Source organism: Peromyscus leucopus, chromosome 20 (genome assembly GCF_004664715.2).
Source record: "Peromyscus leucopus breed LL Stock chromosome 20, UCI_PerLeu_2.1, whole genome shotgun sequence".
Classification (NCBI taxonomy): Eukaryota; Metazoa; Chordata; class Mammalia; order Rodentia; family Cricetidae; genus Peromyscus; species Peromyscus leucopus.
This window is the reverse complement of record NC_051080.1, coordinates 54,658,712-54,675,721: the sequence shown is the minus strand read 5'-3', so window position 1 is coordinate 54,675,721 and position 17,010 is coordinate 54,658,712. Positions and strand designations below refer to the sequence as shown.

The 17,010-nt window shown below is 35.5% G+C and overlaps 1 protein-coding gene across 6 annotated transcripts in view; it reads left to right on the top strand.

Annotated features, from left to right (window-relative positions):
• Csmd3 (CUB and Sushi multiple domains 3) overlaps nucleotides 1–17,010 on the top strand; it is a 1,154,880-nt gene that overhangs the window by 893,015 nt on the left and 244,855 nt on the right. For all 6 annotated transcript variants that reach the window (XM_028867965.2, XM_028867960.2, XM_028867959.2 and 3 more), the window contains one exon: nucleotides 6,011–6,205. In XM_028867965.2, the coding sequence (XP_028723798.1) occupies nucleotides 6,011–6,205 (195 nt within the window). The remainder of the gene's footprint in view (nucleotides 1–6,010; nucleotides 6,206–17,010) is intronic.

Here is a 17,010-nt window from a genome sequence, read left to right as displayed (position 1 = left end):
GATGCTGGCTGTATCCCTGAACACACAGAGATCTATGGGATTAAAGGCGTGTGCCACCACCGCCACACTCTGTCTATGGCTCTAATAGCTCTGACCCCCCGGGCAACTTTATTTATTAACATACAATCAAAATCACATTTCAGTACAATTAGAATATCACCACAGTGATCTTGTTGGAGGAACTGTTTCACTAGAGGAGAGCTGGGAGACTTGAAAAGCCCGTTCCAGGCCCAGTGTCTTCCTCTCTCTCTTGGCCGGCTAATCAGGCTGTAGCTCTCAGCTACTGCTCCAGCACTGTGAGTACTCACATATTCCCACCAAGATTCCTGCCATGATGACAATGGGCTAAACCACAGAAACTGTAAGCAAACTCCCAATTGAACGTTTTCTTAAGTAAGAGTTGCCTTGGTCTTGGTGTCTCTTCACAGCAATAGGACAGTGACGAAGGCATCTATATCATGTACATAATTTATTGTGTTTTCATATAACCATTTTATTTTCATCATTTATATATTGCTGTTTTTCCCTACATTGTTGTAAAAGCTTAATAATATTTGAGACAGATAGATATATTAATTTCTTTATTAGATTGTTTAATACATCTGTATCAATCATTTTTTTTTTCTGATTGAAAGGTTATTTTAGTTTTTAGTGCCAGAAAGGAATCATGTAGAAAAGAACACTATTCTATGGGTCTTTGTGAATTTATATATGAGAATCTTATAGAGACATTTGTGTTTGTGGTAGCAGGATTATTGAGTCAAAGGGTATAAAATTCTTCAATTTAATTCCATATTGCCACATGAATTAAAAATATTGAGAGTCTATTCCTATTAATATTAGACATCAGGAGGTAAGAGCTTTAAGAATTGAAAAATCAGTGCTCTTATTAAATCTTAACATTGTTAACCTCATGGTTATTAGATCTTTGACATTTTATTATTTTTACCCCAGGTAATATTAAGTTGAATGTTTCTCCCTATTTTGCACACTGATATCATCTTGGTGGATCTATGCATTCTTTTTTTTTCTGTTTTTCTTTTTTTATTTTTTTATTTTTCGAGACAGGGTTTCTCTGTGTAGTTTTGCACCTTTCCTGGGACTCACTCGGTAGCCCAGGCTGGCCTCGAACTCACAGAGATCCGCCTGCCTCTGCCTCCTGAGTGCTGGGATTAAAGGCGTGCGCCACCACTGCCCGGCGTATCTGTGCATTCTTACAATCACAAATTTTTCTAATTCATTTATTTTATTTATAAAAATATTTTATGTCATAGAAATTAATACTGTAGATCATTTATGTTTTAATTACTATTTCAATTCCATCTTTGGTCAATGGAGCATTCTACTCTATTTCTGTATTCCTATATTGTACAAGTATCTAAATATATATATATATATATATATATATATATATATATATATATCACTTAATTCTTCCTTTCCTTCACAATTTATGTTTTATGCATTGCTTAAAAATACTCTTCTTATTGCAGATTTTCATAAATGTGTCTTCTTATATTTATTCTAAAGAACAAAGCTATTTTTCCACTTTTAAGTCATTAAATTAGGTAAAGCTTATTTTCTATAAACCAGTACTCTAATTTTATGTTTAACATGTGACTAATCAAGTCCTTCAGCATCACTTTCTGACAAATAATGCTATTGCAGTCAACTATCAATTCCCTGTGTCAACTTTTAGCTCTCTAGTCTGTTCCACTGACCTCCTTTTCTGTCTCCAGGGAAGTATTTTTCAGAATAGTAAAACAGCAATGATAAAGTGTACACCAGCTCTGTAAGTGGGATTTAAAAAAAAAAAAAAAAGTGGTATCAAAATGCTAAGAGAGTTACTCAAAACAAGAAAATGTTTATTTTGGATCATGGCTTCACAGTTTTCATGTCCTAGTCTACTGGCTATGGTCCAGTGGTAAGGCAGGGCAAGTGCCTTTGCCTAAGCCTCAAGGTGGCTTAGAAGAAAGAGAAAAGAGGGAACTTAATGCAGATACAGTCCTCCAGGGCATGTGTCTTTCCATGACCTGTTTCACCTGCTTGGCCCCAACTCCTGAAATTTCCAAAACCTCCCAAAATAGCTCCCTCAGCTAGTGACTAAGCCTAAGGCAATGAGCTTGTGAAGCAAGCTTTCTTTCTTTCTTTCTTTCTTTCTTTCTTTCTTTCTTTCTTTCTTTCTTTCTTTCTTTCTTTCTTTCTTTCTTTCTTTTTTAATTTTGTCCTTGATGCCTGTCACAACATTTTGAACCTCGATTTCATATTTAGAATTAAGCTTCTTCTACATATTGCATTTGATTGCCACCATGTTGAATTAATAAATCACTTGGGAGTAAATTGATGTATGACATTTAATCTTCTCATCTATTAATACAGCTAGTCCCTCAATTTACTCCTGTTTTCATTAATGTCTTTCAGTGATGCTTTATAATTTTCTTTATAAATTCTTTCTCATTTTAATTAAAATGCCTTTAGTTTGCAGGTAATAAGTAATGCCCTTATTATTAGATTTTCTGGTTGTTCTTAATAATGAAGGCATGGTGACATTTAATAATTTCTTTGTATATTTCTAGTTACTTAACCCTTTTATTGGTAAGAGTATTTTTGTAGCATTTTTGGGCTTTCTGTATAAATAGGGGCACTTTTGTTTCTTTCTGTTCTGCTAACTTTTCTTTGCTTTGCTTTGCTTATTTAATTTCAATACCATGTTAAATATCAGTATTTCTCAACATCAGTCTTTGTCCTTGATATTTTTAAGTGAACCTAAGTCAAAAGTTTAAGTGTGATGGCTACCCTTTATTGGGAGCAACACCAAAAAAGAAACATTTTTAATGAGCCCTTATTGTACTCAGGCTCATTCTGAAGAAATATGAATTAAAAAATCATTTTCTTCTATGACTACTTTTTTTTGGCAAAGCAAATTTATGTAAATTGCATAAAGTCATACAGCTGAGCAAAAAATATGATTCCACTTTATCTCGATAGCTCAGAATCTTATCTAGTGTGTAATTCTATCTTCAGACATTATTTGTAAGGTCTAAGCCTGTCCTCCCTGTAGTCCACAGACCATTTCCACACATGGAAAGAATCTTAAGAGTCCAAACCTCGTCCATCTTGTTCATTCCTCTACATTGATTGGCTATCATAGTCCATATACAGAGAAACTATGCAATGATTTTTCTTGTCAGTTGATCCATTTTGATCATCTTAAAAGTGTTATTTGTTGTTGTTTGTTTGTTTGTTTTCATGTAATGATAATTAGGATAATAGTAACTTTCATGGGATATAAGCAGCTTTAGAAATATATTCCCAACCTCCCTCTTTTCAATGAGAATTTAGGTATGGAATAGTTCCTTGGATCTTCAATGTAAACGAGTATGCATACATCTACAAAGAAGGACAGGAAGAAGGATGGGAAAGATGAAAGAAATAAGTAAGGAGGAGGTGTCATTACTTTGGACCTAGATCTAAGTTCTACCCTGAGTTCCAATTTAGGAAACATTTCCGAAAACCCAGAAGATGAAAGATACAGGAATAGCATCTCACTGAAATGCTCACAGAAAGTGTGCTAATTGACTGCAGCACAGTTACTCTGAAAACTTAAGTGTCGCTTCCTCATGGTCCTCTCACATACTATCATGAAACCGTTTTCCATATACCCTTGCAATTGTACATGAGTAAAGCCTATTTGCTATATCTCAGCTAAATGCAAATTCATGCCTACTTCTCAACTAATTTATGCTCTGTAAGGGGTATACTAAAGTATCTTAGAAAAAGCTGAGAAAAAAACTTTATTGCCTAAATTATCTTACTTAGAAAACAGTAGAAAGAAAAAGCTGATCCCTATGATCTGTTCATCAGTTGACCTAACATTAAGGCAAACACAATATATTTTTAATAAAATTAATTCTAAATTTTGTTTCTTCATAATCTGTATTAGGTATTTTCAATTTTTCCAGATATCAATGTTATGACACACATAGTAATAAACAAGAGCAGTATTATTTAACAGAATTTATTGACTGAGGATTTACAAATCATAAGATAAATTATTTTATTTCACACTGAAGCTAGCAATAGAAAAATTCTGCAGAAGCAATATTATAAATATGTCAATATGTTTCCTGAAAAGAGCAAGGTGTAGCACGAATCTTAGCAGGTCTTATTAATAAAATCAAACCTGAAGCCAGGTATTGGGGTGAATGCTGGAAGATCAGAGAAGCAGAACAAGCCACAGCTTCCTCACTTGGCCAATTCCTCGGCTGATCCTGTTTCCTCAGACTGGAAGCTTCTGAGTCCTCATCTGGAATGAATCTCAGCTGAACTGCTGCTAAAAGCTTAAAAACTTAACCAACTCTAGTTCCTGGTTTTCATGCCTTATATACTTTTTTTGCTTTCTGCTATCACTTCCTGGGATTAAAGGCGTGAGTCAACATGCCTGACTGTTTTCAATGTGGCTTTGAGCTCACAGAGATCTGGATGGATCTCTGCCTTCAGAATGCTAGGATTAAAGGTGTGTATGCCACCATTTTCTGGCCTCTGTATCTAGTGGCTGTTCTGTTCTCTGACCCCAGAAAAGTTTATTGGGGTGCACAATATATCAACCACAGCAAGGTATTTGCATTTTAGTTCCAATGATTTCTTATTGGGAATACAAAATTTCAAAAAGGTTATATAGACTTTGTATAGGGTGAATTTTAGTAAAGGTAACAAAAATAGATTAATATTTTGAATTATTAATCCAAGCCTTCCTTTTCCTCCATGGACTCAGTTCAACTGTAGAAATGTTAGGTTACTATTCTTTTTTAAATTGCATAGGGTTTTTCTACCTCTTCTCTGTGAAGTTCTACTTTACAAAATAATAAAATTAATCTCTGCATTAATGAAGCTCCATTTTTAGTGACAGAGTGTGGTAACCACCCTGCTGGTTCTGTTCTGAAAACAGTGATTTTAGTATATTTTATACTTGGAGAACGTAGTTGTTCCGGTATATCTCACCGTGGTTGTTTTCAAGACTTCCTGAAAGAAAAGCACTCTTTAATTTAATGCTAGTAAAATTGTGTTTTATACACAACTCATGCATATCCCCCCACACACATTGTATCATCTTTATGTTGTTAATTACACCTAGCATAATTAAAAATGATATGTAGATAGCTGTTACTCTATACTATCTAAGGCTCAGTGACCAAAGTATCTTAAAGATCAATACAGACATAAACATTTTAGTCCTAACCACATAGTACACCATAATGTGTAAAATGTATCGTACTCAAACAGCTGAAAACTTAGGATCCTGTGAAGGATAAAAGACTTGAACAAGGACAGACTACACTTTGTTTCATATGTGTGGCTTCAGTACAATGTTCCGTGTGTAAAGAACTGAAATATTGCTTTTTAAAAAATTTCTGGGCTACAAAGTGAGTTATAGGAAAGGCTCCAAAGCTACACAGAGAAACCCTGTCTCAAAAAGCAAAGAGAGAAAGAGAGAGAGAGAGAGAGAGAGAGAGAGAGAGAGAGAGAGAGAGAGAAAGAAAAAGAAAGAAAGAAAGAAAGAAAGAAAGAAAGAAAGAAAGAAAGAAAGAAAGAAAGAAAGAAAGAAAGAAAGAAATTCCTGGAATTTTTACTGTGTCAGTTTTCATTTGAATTTTTTTTTTCAACCTGGTGAGTTGACTCCATAGTTATGGGACCCCTGGATACAACAGCCTTGTTTCATAATGCTATTTCAGAGTGAACTGTGAAGCTGATACATTAGAATGAATGTATATGGACGTGTGGACGTGTGTGCATGTGCTGGAGCCTGAGCTCCAGGAAAGACTTATCGATGAACCTGGATTAGATTTGGATGTACCCGAGCTACACGTTGTAGCCCTTTATGTTCTTTTCACACAACTGTGTTCTCTCTCAGTGCATGCTGAATATAGCTGCAGTTCTTCAGGAGATGAGTATACTATTTAAAAAAAAAGTATCTCAAACCAATTAATATCATACTGACACTGTTTTCCAGCAAAACTCCGGGAATCCTGCTTTGATCCAGGCAATATAATGAATGGTACCAGACTTGGAATGGATTATAAATTGGGGTCAACGGTCACCTATTATTGTGATGCTGGCTATGTTCTTCAAGGGTATTCAACACTCACTTGTATCATGGGAGATGATGGAAGACCTGGATGGAATAGAGTCCTACCAAGTTGTCATGGTAAGAAATATAACTGTGGATTACTTTTTAGTATTATATAAAATAGTCTATATTTTCAAAGTCATTCCTTTAAAATACAACCTGGAAGTGTGGTATAGGCAATAAGATTTCATGAAGTATTGACAGTGGGTTTATTAAAGAAAGTCTTTGGAAGAGCTCATATATTCTTAGCTGTCTTTTTGGAAGTGAGCCTGGTTTAACAGGAGAGCTATCTCAAAGCACAGGTATTTATACCTATTGTATTTACTTTGCATCTTCAGGACTAAGTTTGACACAGTTAGATAAATGTAATAATGTGCTATTTATTAGAACACTTATCTGAAATAAAGGATACAGAACAATATTTATTTCCCTAAATATGGAGGTACCTAAAAGGAGACAGAATATTACAATGTTTTAAAACCATATGCTTGAGTACAACTCTGTATTAAAAAGCCTTGCAGGAAGGGACAAGCAAAGGATTTCACTGTAGAAGAATACCATAGACATGCTAGTAAGTGGAATGTCCCTAATGCATTGTACAAAGTGGCACAGTGGCTATTAGAAAATGATGTCATCTGGGCAAGAGCTTCCAAGTATGATCACCACCAGTGAGTCATAAAATCAACCCACTTAGTCATAACCATCAATTATATAATAGAGAATTGGATCAAATATAATTGAATTATAAACAAAAGAGAGAAAAATATTCTAATTCACAGAACAAAGTAAGGGAAATTTTATTTTTGGAACTTTTTGGTTGTATGTAAAGAGATACAAACACAATAGATACACACGTGCTTATGTGCATGAATGGGTGTGTATGCAGCCATGAGTCTATTTGGTTGTGTGTATTGGACCATTCTGTAAAAGTAATTTGATTACCTTAGATTTGAATTTAAAAAATTTAAAGACAGAGGAAAAGAATCTTTGATATGATAGTGAAATGAGTGGATTGTCAGTGTCTAACATGCATGTTAATTTTTTCTTATAAAATAAATTTGTTTGACACAATTATTTCTGCAAGATTCTTATTTAATGAAGTTACATGACCTATTTAATATTATTTTCCCTTTCCTCTAAAAGTAGGATAAGTCATATCTTTGTTTAAACATTGGTTTTGTAAAAAAAATAAATAACCAAATTTTGATACAATGTTGTAATCTCAGAATTCAGGAGGCTGAGGTAGGAGGTGTCTGAGTTCTCATTGAGCCTAGTCTACATGGCAAAACCCCATCACATAAACAAACAAACAAACAAAATCTAATGAGTTAGCTTAATTGTAGGTAGAGCATTAGTAATACATAGGTAAGTGAATCCTCTGAAACAGAACTATTTGGTGACACCCATATTCCCTAGTAAGTATATAATGTCTATATTCATTTTCAAGAGCAGAGCAGGCTTAGATTAAGATCCTTTGACAATATAACCTGGGGAAAGCTGAATTTTGAATTAATGTTTAATAATTCTTTAGACTGCTAATATCCAGGAAATAGACAAAACATACACAGGAGCCTGAGAAGGCAATTGACAACTATCCCATATTAATACAGGGAAGCCATGATTTTTAGCATTGCCACAAAGAACCCAAGTTTCCAAGACACATACTTCACTTGGCGTTGCATGATGTGTTCAATTGAGCAAACATCTATCCTCCATTTCAGTGTTGTACATATACAATTATCTATCTTAATATGTGAGTACTCATAATATTTCACCTACATAAATAAAACAGGAAGGCATTTAATAGTTTCAACTTTCTTAAGCTATAACAATTTATCATATAACCCAAATGCAAAGATTATGAATAACACTCAGTGAATTCTTTAAGCTCTAAGGAAAAAATAACTTAAAGATCAATTTGTTATAACAACAGTATTTAATACAGTTAGAGAAAACAAATCTGTGATTTAGAACTAGACATATTTAATGTTAAATAATATTTTTAAATGTAAGATTAGCTCTGTGTCATTGTTCAATATTTATGTCATGTATCTGATCATAGACTATACTGTATGGTTTATACTATAGTATTTTATGAAGTGGTTCAAAATTGGACTACAAAACTCAGTGTATTTGCTATTGTGATTTTACTATCTCACAAAGAGGATTCAAAATATTTTGGTCGATTAATCAGCACAATAGAAATCTACTTGTTTCCCTAACTGTAATTATGTATAGCACTGGCTGGCTTTCCAAGGTGGAAATGTTTAAAGGTCAATTATTTCTTAAAGCACTTGTAACAGATCCAGCAAAACTCGTTGCTCATGAAAACAAATTGTTATTTTTAAGATCAATTTTCTATTTATTGTGGCTGACCCAAAATTACTTATTTTTATTCAATTTCTATATGTTAAATTCAAGAAAGCTGTGGGTAAAGATTTGCTGTTCTGCTGTCTTTGATACATGTGACAATCTCCTGTGATAAACTGCAGGGTTTCTCATTACTGAGCATTGTCTTCTTTACCCCATTTTAATCACTCTTTCCCCCATAGAAACTGTGTTTTCTAATAGACTTTCTCTGATTTTTATGAAACTTTCTTTGATTCAACCTGATGTCTAAATGTGTAACAACATCTACTGAGTCTCCTAATAGAAAGACAATTATGTGCCATCAACACCCTTCTTTTCTGTGTGTCTGGATTGTATTCCCATGAATTCTAGTGGTAGCTTCTGCTTTATGTTAGTCTGCTTATGCCTCTTCCTAATTTCAAAAATAATAGAGAATTAGGTGGCTGTTCCTCTTCAGCTTTTCGTGCTAGGTCTTATCCAAAGGAAGGATCCTGAGGACTTTAAGAACATAGGCTGTCATGACTGATTGCTAAGTTGTGCTTTTGTATTCAATGATTGTTGGTTGTTAGAAAATGATCCATAAAGCCAAAAAGCAGCACTTTGCATGCTCATTTGTCTTGGTGTGCTGGGTATTGAGACCAACACCTTGTGCTGTCTTTTTGATGTAAAACTTCAAGAACCTGGTCATGGTTTATAAACTTTTAGAGCACAACTCTATTTTGCTCCTTAACGTTTTCTAAGATTTACCCCAGAAAAACATAAAGTGCCATGGAGTGATGGTCTACCAATTCCTGCTTAGCACATGACATTAATTTATATACACAGAGGCTTATAAAATGATTTGTAGACAAGTCTAGGAATTTACAAAGTTTGACTGTTTCAGAAGACAGGTTTATCACCTCTTTTTAGGATTAAGTATTCATTTTAAATCTCAAAAATATCTTTTAAAGAGCTTAGTGTAGACACATTGAGATTATGTTTGTCAGTAGTAGGTCTCAAGCAGTTGCCATTTCTGCTCAGTAATGAGAAACCCTGCAGTTTATCAAAGGAGATTGTCACATGTATCAAAGACAGCAGAACAGCAAATCTTTACCACAACTTTCTTGAATTTAACATATAGAAAAAATTGTTCTTAGAAAATAATTCCTTTTTAATTTTTTTACATTGAAAAGCATCTACTGAAATAAAATTTCACTGTTAACAGACATATGGGATTAAAATAACAGTCACATGTAAGTATTATCCATAAATTTCTCTCAATATTAAGAAAGGGAATTAAAAACAAGTAGGGACATATTCCACATATTTTTCTTAGTATTTATTTTACTGAATCATGTTGCCTTGATTTATTTCATCCAATGAGACAGTATAAGTTACCATAGAGCGTACTGTGTCCTATATCAGGCGAAACCTTTCACTTACCTGGTTCTTCTGTCCAGTTCTTCATATGGTATTTTACAAATGCAAGGATGACTTTTAACACATACATGGGATTATGTAAGCATCATTTCAAAGTCACCAATGGCTTTGCAGAAAATAATAATAAACCCCAGAGATGTTATAATACCAAGCTCCACTCCATCTGCCCAAATACACTCTGGTTCTTCTTTTCTCTACATCCATGGATACTCTCTATCAGTGGCTTCCTTTATTCTCTATATGAGAGTTACCATGAACAGTACTCTTTTTCTTTTTCTCTAACCTCAACAGCTTCTTACGGATGCTTTGTTCTTAAGTACGCTAACTAATCTAACGTGTGTGGTATATTGTGTTCAGGCCTTTGTGTCTGTTGCTGTGTGTCGCTAAACTATGGGGATCATTACATCCAACTAAAAGCTAGTTTGGCTATAAGAAAAGCATTTGTGTTTGTCTTTTATTGTCTTGTTAATCATTCACTCCAGACTTAAAAGATCATTCACACCAATTTCGTTAGAATATGGCCAGGAGCCCACGCGCTGGGTTAATCAGTGGTAGTTCACCATGACAAGGAGTGCACTCATATACCTGACTTAGGTCTCCATGGAGGAACCGTCACGAGAATATGTCAGACCTATTGTTTATTATTTCTCCGAGACTAGCTTGCTCAGAAGGGTTGAGGACATTGCTTGATCTCCAGGACAACAAGGTCGGTATTCTCACGCATTCGCTTTAGCCATGTATCAACTCGAAAAAAACAGTGCGTCCGGCGAACGTGGGTAATATAGGGTAACATCAGATCGGCGCGCGAGTTTTTTTTTTAGATTGACGTTTCCTGTCCCCACGAACATGACATACAGAATGTTGTGTCAATTAAATTGGACCACAATATACATAAAGTCAGACTTACAATTGTGACGTGTGAACTATCTTTCCATACTTGGTCATTACAAAATATTCATGCAACTGATCTGTCCTCGCTGTGTAGAGTGACAATAATAGAGACTCGCTCATTATAATACTCTCTGCGCTTGTAGGCTCTCAAGAATGAATACAATATCATATGATTGGTGCTTCTAATCTCTAATGCCATAAGTAAGATCATTAATCTGGCTGCATGCAGGGATATACTGTATATATATGATTTCTTCCGCAAGGTAACATCTAAAGGGGCCTCAGAATTTGGATAAATAACTTCACTTTAAACTACACTAGAGTCCAGACTCAAATGATTGTATCAATGCACTGTACTTATATTTTTGGCCTCAGAGATTACTGTGTGGCTTGAGAAAGAAGACTGGAATCGAATAGAGAATAATTACTTACACCTTAGTAACCTAAATCATGCTGAAAAAACCCACTGGTCTTCCCAGCTATTTACAATAAACTGATCTCCTCTATTTATATATTCTTATGCAGCATTATTCGGAAAAGTGATGTAACTCGGTATCTGATGATCAGCCCGCCACTCAGTATTATTTGCTGTAGAGACAGAAGAATTAGGCCATACTGAGGTAGTACCTCCTATTCAAGTGTCTAATATCCTGACAGACCGCCCCAGTACTAAAGAGTGTGGGGGGTGAGCATGAGAGATCCAAATGTGATACGGTACATATGAAACACCTGGATACGAACTTAGTCAACTTTCTTTTCTCCTCTGACTATAAGCTGAAAACCAGCATTTCTTTACTGATGTTATTTGCTGCTCAGTCTGGTAAGCTCGCGAGAAGTCGCTTGTGTGTGAAATGTGATGGCAGCGCTGAAAAGTCTCAGTAGCGAGCATAAAACAGAGGTAGGCACCGTTCTAGTTCTTATTGATTACAAAGGCAATTTGCTATCAAAGTTTAACGCTCTATTTGTGGAAGTGAGTTAGTATACTTACTAGTAAGCGGTGACATACTTAGTAGGTCAGTAATTTTTTTCCGATTTTGGCTCTACTTATATTGCGATAACTCTTCTACTGCATCTACGAGGCTTAGCGTTTCGTTCCATAGGCATGCGTAAGGTGAATAATATACTATGTCTTTGATCTTAGCTCTCTATTATTGGTTAGATGCATTTGTATCGCCATCATTAAGTACATGTCGAGGATAAGTAAATATCCATGATTATTTATAAAAAACAGTCAGATTTTTGATCTTTTTAGGGTATGAGATGGTATAAAGATAGCGTGTGTAGGTTAGTTTACCAGTTGTGTAGAGAGCTTTGGAATTATATCATCACGATAGGTATCCATATTGACTCCATTGCTACAGGTCCATCACCGTCGTCCTTGTATCTCTGTGTTAACAAAGTTGCACTGCCACTTGGTTCGAAAGTAGCCACTAGTTCTAGTTTGCAGCCAGATGCGTCAAGTGATGGAGATTCTTTCCCTACCAACAGACTACTGTAAGAAGAACAGCACGGGATAACACAAAGGTAGAGAGTAATTGCGTGCTTAGAGAGAGAAGTGGGAAGTTGTACGGAAAGCAATCGGACACAAACTCATCATTTTCCTTTACGATATGATACTTCTCTGGCTCACGCCTTCAAAATTATATAGATGGATATTTTCTGTGCGCGAGATTCCACTGGATCCTACATAAGCTCATTCACTGGCGTTAGCTGAAATCTAGAAGTGGCATATGACAGTAGTTAGCGATCTCCGAATGCCTCTGTGAGTTAGCTATTACTAAGTTTTGTCTATATTCAGAATTTTTCTATCAGCATATAGATGACTCACATTCACAATATAGTGAATGTAGCTTACTCAAAGTTTGCATAAATGTAAACACTTTATAAAGAGAAAAAAATAGTATTACAAATGATTTGTTATTCGGTTCAAAGCACCATAAGTGCGTTAAATATTCGCAAGAGGTCTCTAATGTTAGGTTTTCTTGGTGGAAATGTCTATATGGGTGCGTTACTATAGGAATACTGTAAGAGATTTATATACTGACACGAAATTGACACTTCATAATTCACTTGATAATTAAGAGTCTAACTACAATAACATGCTAAGCCATATATTTCCTACAGTGGATTATCATACTAAAAGATTAGCAAATCACATTAACTTCTTGTGAGTTATTCAAAATAAATGTCTTCATTTATCATCAATTAGATTAAATTGTATGTAAGACTCATCATTATGTATCTAATGACGTTTTTGTAAGATTGAATAAGCAACTGCTATAGTATGTTTCACTCAGGTTCAGGTTCCAATTAGAATACTATATGAATAACTCCTAATTTATATACTGTAGTACATCATTCAACTGACCAGTAGAGTCCTAAAGTCTGTCCACAGATTTGTGGTTCGAGGAAAACATATTTGAGATTAAACACTCCCAATAGATCATCATGACACACCGAGTTTGGTTCTACTCCTGGGAACAAACATCAGATAAGATTGCAATTAGTCATTTCTCAAACTCTCTTAACTGACTATTGAAATACTAGATATACCTACTTACAAATTACTATTTGCAAGTTCAATTGTTGTTAGTTATAACCAAAAATTTATATCTATTCAAGAACACTGCTCTACTAAAAATTAACAGCGATTTATTGAGGTAAATCTAAATTTGTCTGCATGTATTCGTTGGATATGCTCATTATAGACTAGAAAAAACTAAGAACTCTTTCTTAAATCTTAATGTTGCATCTCATGATGCTTAACACTAAATTTCTTAAATTCGAATTTACGTTCAAAGTAGTGATTGGTAGGACGTACATAGAGTCAGAACTTCGACATGTACAGAGGTCAGAGAGGACACCACTGAGGTCAAGACATTTCCCAATATTTCCATCCACAAAACAATATGAGACCCAGAGAAGAATATGAAAGCAGACGCTTGGGGACTGGTGCTGAGTTAGCTCCACCCACTGATCTGAGCATACACTAAGTTCTAATCTCAACATAGTCTGAGAGGCATTTACAACGCAACTATGATGTGTATCCAATTATGGGAACTGTATGGTGGGATTATAGCGGCTAGTACTAAATCAAATGAGCCTTCTAAGCAATCTTTGTATCTTGAATATTAATCCTAAGATCTAAGCAACATAACAATAGGAAGATGAAAGGATTCAGCAAATAAAGGCCATAATTCTCTCTCAACTGGCAATCTGAATACATTACTACTCTAACTGCTTCGTCTGCTTTACAACATATGGCTGCAGCCATAGTATTCCTCATAGAATACATGACCTACTCCATCTAATACTAAATAGCTAACGCATATGTACTTTAGTTGCTGCTGCAACAGACTTGCGCGAGGAAAAGGAAATCCCAAAAGTAATTGTTGTTGTTTACTCTATATTTGAGTGATAAATTAACTGATACTTAAATATGGATATACGATGAAGAAAGACTGATGAACTAATTGCAAGGACCATGCCATTTTCTCCGCGCAAAACGTTAACACACGATACCAATGTAATACTATCAGTCGCGTCAAAGCATAGCAGTTGAATATCGACCCATTCATATAAACTGTATGTTAGTAGATCAGTGTACAAAGGTCGCCTGTTGCTGTGACGGATCAGTACTATGTAGAAAGCTATGTGCAGAGCATTATGTAATAAACAACTCTAGAATCTGACAACAGTTACAGGCAGATCTGCAGAAGTCGTGAAAAAGAGGGTAATATGTACGTAAATATTCTCGTATTCATTCACATGAATACGCAACTTCTTTAGTGACAGAGAGGCAGGGAAATTGCATTTAGTACTCGGACCAGGTAGGTTAGCTCTCATAAATCTCTCTCAGACTAATCTGGTGCGTGGGGGAGAGATAGGCAATTTACGACATTCGTGACTGACGAAAAACTTCCCAAGCATTTTGCTCTATTATCTCTCGCAGCTATTATCTATACATGTTATTCTTTTGTCCATGATATTTTGAATTATAAGTTATGGAGAAATGCTTAGTCATACTTTTTGGTCTTCTTCATATTCCTCAAGAAACATGAGAGCTATTACTTTTTCTATTTTTTGAAACTTTAATTTAGCATATTCAATGTTTACCTAAGTGAAAACTAATAATTATAAAATGTGTTTTATGAGAGGACATGGTTAAGAGATGGTTCTTAAGGTCATGGTGTTTTTGATGTTACTTACGCTTTACTCGCTTTACGCCAGCTGCGCTTATAGGTGCTCTACGGCGATTTTCAGGGGAGAACTCTCCTAGTAGTGTGGCCGTAAATAGACTCGGAATGGGGAATTTCTTTATATTGTAAAAAATGGTATAGAAGATAATTCCTAATGGAAATGAAATAAATTTGATTTTCGAGCTTTTGCGAATTCAAACTCAGTTTATAGCGAAAGTAGAAGTAACTAAACCTTCTTTATGATTAGGTAATATGAAAGAGCACTACTTCATTATCTAACTTACATTTGGTATACGCTCATCGGAACATTGGTCGAGAGCAAAAGTCTATAATTAAGCGTCCAAGACAATTCCTGAAGTAGAGGACATGGTCACTCCCCTTGATTAATAAAGTAGACTCAATAAAGTGATATCGTGGGTGTTGCAAGAAATGTAGACCTCTGGTCCCTAACTCTTAACCACGAGCAGAGATTCAGGTGAAATTAGGTGCTAGACTGCTCAAAGAAAAATGTATAATAGTACCATGAGGCTTTTCTACGAATAGCCTAGGATCAACTCTCAACCAATTAGCGTTGTTCCTCCCCAGTTCCAAATGCCTCCATGATTTGGGATTATGATGAATACAGAGGAAACTGAGGATTGTTAAGATGTGGGCATAAAAGAATCAGATGAGAGAGAAGTCTGCCTGACACTGTTGATGTTATGTTCCTCGGTCATGCAATCACATTGTTTGTGACAGACCTCATCAGGTCTACTTACCAAACACAAGAGAGCAAGCATATTATTCCAGTGAAAAAAGAAAAGGAAGAAGTGGCGCAACGATGAAAGAGAGAAAAATCAGCTATCACGTTAGCGTAGAGACAATAGACAGGAGTAGTGGATTTTGAGGCTCAGCGGCCATTTGCTAGGGCAGGATTCTGCTTATCACCGCCCTATCATTTTAAGGCTGGTATATTAGGTTGGACCACAAGCAACCAAGTGCAATAGGGTTATACATGCCATAAGGGTGTTAGGTCATGTTGAGAAATTAGCCACTCAGGCCATGGGTGCTGCCATAGGCAGTAATGTAATCAAAAACGGATCGGTATTAAAAGTGATTTACTCATAGGTCCAAGGCAGATCATGTGCCTTGAAATGAGAGTCAAAGGGTAGTAGGGTCTACTAAGCTTAAACCTTGCAGACTAGAGTCTGTATAACAGAGAAGTACTGACCTTAGTCATGAGATAGCCGTGTCTTAGAAGATTAGAACCTTTAGAGTAGGAATGTTCGTCGAACTGTTTTTAGCACGTTTTTGTATTATGTGGTTGTGTTTAGGTTACAGTGTTTAGCGCATTTCGTCTATATTGTACGCTTTCAGTTTGAACCCTTATGCACATATGTCCTATGTCACTAAATCGTGAGTGGAAGGGGATAGGAGTTAATTAAACAGATAAGGGACGAAAAACAAGAGGAAAAAAGGATACATGCAAAGATGGTACAGGAGTAGTTCTTTTAAGAGGGTACTCAGATGACATGTACTGTGTGGAGCAGCCCTGGAGTTGTTTAAGGTTCTCACTAGCCCTTTGTAGTGATAGCGCCAGGAGGTTGCAGAGGGCAGTTGATTTCAAAAGTAAATACGGAAGAAATGATCGTATAATAATTCCTTTGTTATTGCTCAAAAGGCATCTATTAACAAAGTACATCCTTTTTAGCCATTTGAGGAAACATACCGATGGAGTATATTATGGCCTTTGAAAGAGCAAAAATCTATAGAGTCATAATGAAATCCGAACTGATCCTGTTGGTGTATCAGACACTGAGAGTGATGCTAACTATAAACTCTTGGACTCTCTTCATGACCTAAGATCTAAGATGGAGATTAGCAGCTCAATGGTATGGTGAGTTACTTACGTGGGTGTCCTCCACATTAATGTCTATCAAACTACAGCTTGTGTGGAGAGAATTACACTCTATGTGCATCGTTTATATGAGGTGCTCATACAGGATAGAAAGACCCTTGTGATAACATGGCCACAAAATTTCTTGA